Below are 7,662 nucleotides of genomic sequence, written 5' to 3' on the forward strand. Positions count from 1 at the left end.
CTCGCAAGGCACGACCTACCTTTGACAAAGCCATGCTGACCATTCCTAATCATATTATATCTCTCCAAGTATTCATAAATCCTGCCTCTCAGGATCTCCTCCATCAACTTACCAACCACTGAAGAAAGACTCACTGGTCTATAATTTCCTGGGCTACCTCTACTCTCTTTCTTGAATAAGGGAATAACACCCGCAACCCTCCAATCCTCTAGAACCTCTCCTGTTCCCATTGATGATGCAAAGATCATTGCCAGAGGCTCAGCAATCTCCTCCCTCGCCTCCCACAGTAGTTTGGGGTACATCTTGTCCAGTCCCGGAGACTTATCCAACTTGATGCTTTCCAAAGGCTCCAGGACATCCTCTTCCTTAATATCTATATGCTCAAGCTTTTCAGTCTGCTGCAAGTTATCCCTACAATCACCAAGATCCTTTTCTGTAGTGAATACTGAAGTAAAGTATTCATTAAGTACCTTTGCTATCTCCTCCAGTTCCATACACACTTTCCCACTGCCACACTTGATAGGTCCTACTGTCTCTCATATCTTATCCTCTTGCTTACACTGCCACCAAATTATTAACAGTGTAAAAGCCAAAAGACAGTTTTATAGATAGGCCCTCATAAAGCTTTTCTGTGTTTATTTTCAGTTTTAAAATCAACTCAGATACCCAGAGTAACGCTGCTTTGTTTGGTTGCATTCATGGGTATTCATGCATGAATGAATGACAATTAAACTTGAACTTGAATTGAGGGATCAGCAATGGAAAAGGTGAACAGCTTCAAACTCCTGGACGTTAGCACCTCAGAGGTTCTATCCTGGGCCCAACATATCATTAATACAATTATAAAGAAGCCAACCAGCAGCTCTGCTTTGTTAAGAGTTTCAGGAGATCTGCTATGGCATCTAAGCTCTTGAAAATTTCTATTGTGGACTGTGGAGAGCGTCCTGACTTCTTCCATCACAGCCTGGTATGAACTTTCCAATGCACAAGACCACACAGCCATCACCATCATGGGCATAACTCTCCGCACCATCAAGGACATATTCAAGAGGAAGTGCCTCGAGAGAGCGGCACTCCAGGGACCCCCACCACCTGGGGCATGCCCTCTTCTCATCACTACAAAAAGGAAGATGTACACAAGCCTAAAGACCTACATTTAATGAATTAGAAACAGCTTCATCCCCTCCACCATCAGATTTCTGAAAAATGCATGAACATTATTCCTTTTGTGCAATAGTTATTTTTGTAATTTATAGACTTTAATATCTTTGCACCATACTGCTGCCACAAAAAAAATTGGATAGTCCTCATGATAAAATTGATAAGGGTGTTGGTGGCCTAATCAAAGGTGCTGATGATTCAGAATATAGGAGGGTGATTGAAAATAATCTGGCTGAGTAGTGCCATAACAACATCTCATTTATTGTCAGCAAGATCAAATAGCTGATTATTGGCTTCAGGAGGAGGAAACCAGAGATCCATGAGCCAGTCCTCATCAGGGGATCAGAGGTGGAGAGGGTCAGTAACTTTAAATTCCTTGTGTTATCATTTCAGAGGACCTGTCCTGGGCCCAGCACACAAATGCAATTACAAAGCAAGCACAGCAGTGCCTCTAATTCCTTAGGAATTTGCAAAGATATGGCATGACATATAAAACTTGGACAAACTCTATAGATATGTAGTGGAGAGTATATTGACTGGGTGCATCACAGCCTGGTGTGGAAACACCAAAGCACTTCAATGGAAAATCCATCAGAAAGTAGTGGATCCAGCCCAGTCCATCACGGGTAAAGCCCTCCCCCACCATTGAGCACATCGACATGGAGCATTGTCATAGTGAAGTAGCATCCATCATCAGGGACCCCATCACCCAGGACATGCTCTCTTCCCGCTGCTGCCATCAGGAGGGAGATACAGGAGCCTCAGGACTCACACCACCAGGTTCAGGAACAGTTATTACCTCTCTACCACAAGGCTCCTGAACCACTGGGGTTCTTAACCAGTAACTTCACAATTTCACTTCCCCCAACATTGAAATGTTCCCACTGACTTTCAAGGACTTTTCATCTCATGTTGTTGTTATTTATTGCTTATTATTTCTTTCTTTTTATATTTGCAGTTTCTTGAACACTCAGGTTGGTGCGATCCTTCACTGATTCGGTTATCAGAATCATAATCAGTTTTACTATCACCGGTATATGTTGTGAATTTTGTTGTTTTGTGGCAGCAGTACATTGTAATATATAATAAAAACTGTAAATTACAGCAAGTATATATATTAAAAGTTAAATTAAATAAGTAGTGCAAAAATAAAAATATAAAAACTATTGAGGTAGTGTTCATAGGTTCAATGTCCATTCAGACATCTGATAGCAGAGGGCGAGAAACATTGAATGTTTGCTTTCAGGCTTCTGTACCTCCTTTCTGATGGTAGTAATGAGAAGAGGGCGTGCCCCGGGTGATGGGAGTCTTTAGCGATGGATGCCACCTTTTTGAGACATCGCTCTTTGAAGATGTCCGCAATGCAGGGGAGGCTAGTTTCCGTGATGAGACTGACTGAGTTTACAACCTTCTGCAGTTTCTTTTGATCCTGTGCAGTCCCGCCACACACCCTCCCCCACCACAAATGCCTGACGGAGGGTCTCGCCCTGAAGTGTCTCCTCCACAGATGCTGCTTGACCTGCAGAGTTTCTCCAGCATTTTGTAGCTGTTGCTCTGGTAGCAGCACAGAGTTTAAACGGCACATGGAGTCACTCAACCTATCGAGTCATCCCTTTCTTCCCTCCATTTCATTGACCTTGAAGGCCCTGCCTGATCTGCTCAGTATATCTAGCTTTCCCCTGTACAATTCTGGAAAAGTAACTAATTACTGAGCAGATCAGGCAGGGCCTTCAAGGTCAATGAAATGGAGGGAAGAAAGGGATGACTCGATAGGTTGAGTGACTCCACGTGCCGTTTAAACTCTGTGCTGCTATCAGAGCAACAGCTACAAAATGCTGGAGAAACTCTGCAGGTCAAGCAGCATCTATGGAGGAGACACTTCAGGGCGAGACCCTCCGTCAGGCATTTGTGGTGGGGGAGGGGAGGGTGTGCGGCAGGACTGCACAGGATCAAAAGAACACTGAGGCTGTCTACAAGAAGGGTCAGAGCCGTCTCTATTTCCTGAGGAGACTGAGGTCCTTTAACATTTGCCGGACAATGCTGAGGATGTTCTATGAGTCTGTGGTGGCCAGTGCTATCATGTTTGCTGTTGTGTGCTGGGGCAGCAGGCTGAGGATAGCAGACACCAACAGAATCAACAAACTCATTTGTAAGGCCAGTGATGTTGTGGGGATGGAACTGGACTCTCTCACGGTGGTGTCTGAAAAGAGGATGCTGTCCAAGTTGCATGCCATCTTGGTCAATGTCTCCCATCCACTACATAATGTACTGGGTGGGCACAGGAGTACATTCAGCCAGAGACTCATTCCACCGAGATGCAGCACAGAGCGTCATAGGAAGTCATTCCTGCCTGTGGCCATCAAACTTTACAACTCCTCCCTTGGAGGGTCAGACACCCTGAGCCAATAGGCTGGTCCTGGACTTATTTCATAATTTACATATTACTATTTAACTATTTATGGTTCTATTACTATTTATTATTTATGGTGCAACTGTAATGAAAACTAATTTCCCCCAGGATCAATAAAGTATGACTATGACTATGACTACAATAGGTGCCCACTGAGTCTATGTTCATGGTCTGCTGTTGTAGTTCATCCACTTCAAGGTTCAATGTGGTGTGCGTTCAGAAATGCTCTTCTTCACACCACTGTTGTAATGCATGGTTATTTGAGTTACTGTCACATTCCTGTCAGCTTAGACCATAAGACATATGAGCAGAATTAGGCCATTCAGCCCATCAAGTCTGCTCCTGGATTCCACTCAACTCCATATATCTGCCTTCTCACTTTATCCTTTGATGCCCTGACCGATCAGGAAACTATCAACTTCCACCTTAAACGTACCCACAGACTTGGCCTCCACCACAGTCTGTGGCAGAGCATTCCACAGATTCACTACTCCCTGGCTAAAAAAATTCCTCCTTACCTCTGTTCTAAAGGGTCGCCCCTCAATTTTGAGGCTGTGCCCTGTAGTTCTGGATATCCCTACCATAGGAAACATCCTCTCCACATCCACCCTATCTAGTCCTTTCAACCTTCAATAGGTTTCAATGAAATCCCCCCCCACGTTCTTCTAAATTCCCGTGAGTACAGGCCCAAAGCTGCCAAACGCATCTCATGTTAACCCTTTCATTGCCGGCATCATCCTCATGAATCTCATCTGGCCTCTCTCCAATGAGAACATATCCTTTCTGAAATATGGAGCCCAAAACAGTTGACAATATTCCAACTGCGGCCTGACTAGCGTCTTATAAAGGCTCAGCATTATCTCCTTGCTTTCATATTCTATTCCCCTTGAAATAAATACCAACATTGCATTTGCCTTCTTCACCACTGACTGAACCTGTAAGTTAACCTCTGAGAGACTTGCACAAAGACTCCCAAGTCCCTCTGCACCTCTGATGTTTGAACCTTCTCCCCCATTTAGATAGTAGTCTGTACTATTGTTCCTTTTACCAAAATGCATTATCATACATTTCCCAACACTGTATTCCATCTGCCACTTTTTTGCCCATTCTTCCAATCTGTCTAAGTCCTGCTGCAATCGCATTGCTTCCTCAGCACTACCTACTCCTCCACCTATCTTCGTATCATCTGCAAACATTGCCACAAGGCCATCAATTCCATTAGAGAAGTCATTGATATACAATATAAAAAGCAGCGGTCCCAACACTGACCCCTGAGGAACACCACTAGTCACTGGCAGCCAACCAGAAAAGGCCCCTTTTATTCCCACTCACTGACTCCTACCTGTCAGCCATTCCGCTATCCATGCCATAACTTTCCTGTAACACCATAGGATTTTATCTTGTTAAGCAGGCCCATATGTGGCACCTTACAAATGCCTTCCTAAGGTCAAGTAAATGACATCCACTGCCTCTCCTTTGTCCACCCTGATGGTTACTTCCTCGAAGAACTCTAACAGATTTGTCAGGCAAGATTTCCCTTTACAGAAACCATACTGATTTTGACTTATATCATCATTAGTCTCCAAGTACTCTGAAACCTCATGCTTAATAATAGACTCCAACATTTTCCCAACCAATGAGGTTAGGCTAACTGGCTTATAATTCCCCTTTTTTTTTTCCCCTTACCCCCTTCTTAAAGAGTGGAGTGACATTTGCAATCTTCCAATCCTCTGGGACCATGCCAGAATCAGGTGATTCTTGACGATCATGACAAATGCATCCATTATCTCTTCAGGAACCTCTCTCAGGACTCTGGGATATAGTCCAGGAAACTTATCCACCTTAAAACTGAGTTTGCCTAGCACCTTTTCCTTTGTAATAGCAATGTCACTCATTCCTGTTCTCTGACACTCACGGTCCTCTGGTACTCGACTAGTGTCTTCCACAGTGAAGACAAGATGCAAAGTACCCATTAAGTTCATCTGCCATTTCTTTGTCCCCCATACTACCTCGCCAGCACATCATTTTCCAATGGTCCAATATCAGCTCTCTCCTCCCTTTTACTCTTTATATAACTGAAAAAAAACTTTTACTATCCTGCTTTATATTATTGGCCAGTTTGCCCTCATACATCTGGAGAAGGAAATCACTGGGCCCATCAATTGAGTGCTATGCACTGATAACTTTCTAACTTGTTTCTGTGGACAGCCGAACAACCTTTTCGTCTCATTCCCGGTGTTACACTGAGCCACCCTATCTGCAATAGGCTGCAATGGGCACGGCCTGCCCCTATCCACCGCCCTCCACCTCACCAAGCAGTGTCACTTACTTATTGGTTTGATGATATAAAGTCTCCATCCTGGGAGGCCCGGGAACCGGAGCTCAGGGAGGCCGGGACGCAGGCCTGGAACTCGGGATGTCTGAGAACAGGAGGCCGGGGATGACGTTCGAAACCTCGGCCGCTCTCAGCAACACGTCACCACTTGATTTCCCCCTTCAGGACCCGCCGCAACAATCTGCGCCGGAGAATCCCACGTCCTTCCAACTCGTATGATTTACACTTCTAATTATTATTTTTAAAACCAGTTAACATTTGATTTCATTTTTTTTTCGAATTCTCGTGAACCTAACTCCACTTCGGCACCCTTTTCCGTAGTTTAACGGCAAAAGATAGGGCGTATTCTACCGGCGACCTCAGCGGACGTCTCAGGGTCTTTTATCTGCTTCCGCCCTCAAAGAGTGGCTCCAGTTCCGTAGGGCAATATCCACCTCTCTGCTGCTACCTCCAGACCTGACATTACCAGGATGAATGTCAACAAGCTGTATCCAATTTAATTATGTAAAAAAAAACTAAAATAACAGTGGAATAGCAACGTGGCGGAAAGCTGAAGCTTAGGGAAACAAACATAAAGGTAGCAGAGTGAAGAAAGAAAAATATTTAACTTTTGAGACCGATCTTCTTTCAACAAAACTGTTGGAAGTTCTTTCGAAATACCACTGGCTTGTAATATTAATTCTATTTTCCTCCAAAAATAACTTAAAACATAACACTGGGGTATTGTTAATCTGAACCAAACACGCATATAACATTACTTAAATAACCTCTGACGTTTTTTTTACCATTATTTACAAAAACATATTCTGACAAAATCAAACGTCGTGCCTTATGCCGATATCAGCAATGATGATAACATAAGTGTCAGCACAGAAATATGATGTTGGGCTGCAGAAGTCGTGGGACAAATATTTTTGTGAAGACTCTGCTCTGCTATTTAGAGGAGCTCAGCACTTGGGCAGAATCTGGAGATAAAGGGGTGGACAACATTTTGGATTAAGACTCTTCATCATGACTGAGAGTGCAGAGGGGTGATTGGCAGTATTTATTTATTGAGATACAACATGGAATAGGCCCTTCCACTCCTTCAGCCGGGTTGAACCTTGGTCGCTAGTACTGTAAAGTGTTGTGCCATCCACTAAGCTACCAGGGGTGAGGTAGTGGCTGGCAGGTCTGGAAGAAGAATGAGCGGTGACTGCAATGAAACCTTTGAAATAGCAAATGGCCTTGCTAGAGTGAATGTGGAGAGGATGTTTCCTATGCTGAGAGAGTCTATCACCACAGGACACAGCCTCAAAATAGAGGGGTGTTCTTTCACAATACAGCCAGAGAATGGTGAATCTGTGGAATTCTTTACCACAGACAACTATGGGGGGCAAAGCCTTTATGTATATTTAAGGCAGAGGTTGGTAGATTCTTGATTGGTCAGGGTATGAAGGGATACGGAGAGAAGGCAGGAGATTGGGGCTGAGAGGAAAATTGAATTAGCCATGATGAAATAGCAGAGCAGACTTGATGGGCCAAATAGCCGAATCCTGCACCCATATTTAATGGCTTATGGTGATTGGTGGAAGACTAATATAAACTACAGAGGGGGAGCAGTGAGAGTCTGGCAGAGTTTTTTTGTTGAAGAGAGGAGCAATGTTTCCTCAAAGTGGGCATATCTTGAAGAAAGGCTTTAGTACAATGGAGGCAAAAGACTGCAAGTACTGGAATCTGGAGCTAAAATCAACCTGCTGGATAAACTCAGGGATGG

At 44.0% G+C, this 7,662-nt stretch overlaps 1 protein-coding gene across 2 annotated transcripts in view; it reads right to left on the bottom strand.

The window, feature by feature from the left end:
- Nucleotides 1-6,079, bottom strand: part of gosr2 (golgi SNAP receptor complex member 2) — an 81,144-nt gene extending 75,065 nt beyond the window's left edge. The window contains exon 1 of one of the 2 annotated variants that reach the window (XM_072249297.1): nucleotides 5,901-6,077. In XM_072249297.1, coding sequence (XP_072105398.1) covers nucleotides 5,901-5,929 — 29 coding nt within the window. In that variant the 5' untranslated portion in view covers nucleotides 5,930-6,077. Of the gene's footprint in view, nucleotides 1-5,900 lie in introns of both variants that reach the window. The other variant, XM_072249298.1, reaches the window with a different exon arrangement.
- Between the last annotated feature and the right edge of the window lie 1,583 nt (nucleotides 6,080-7,662).

This window comes from Mobula birostris, chromosome X (genome assembly GCF_030028105.1).
Source record: "Mobula birostris isolate sMobBir1 chromosome X, sMobBir1.hap1, whole genome shotgun sequence".
Taxonomy (NCBI): domain Eukaryota; kingdom Metazoa; phylum Chordata; class Chondrichthyes; order Myliobatiformes; family Myliobatidae; genus Mobula; species Mobula birostris.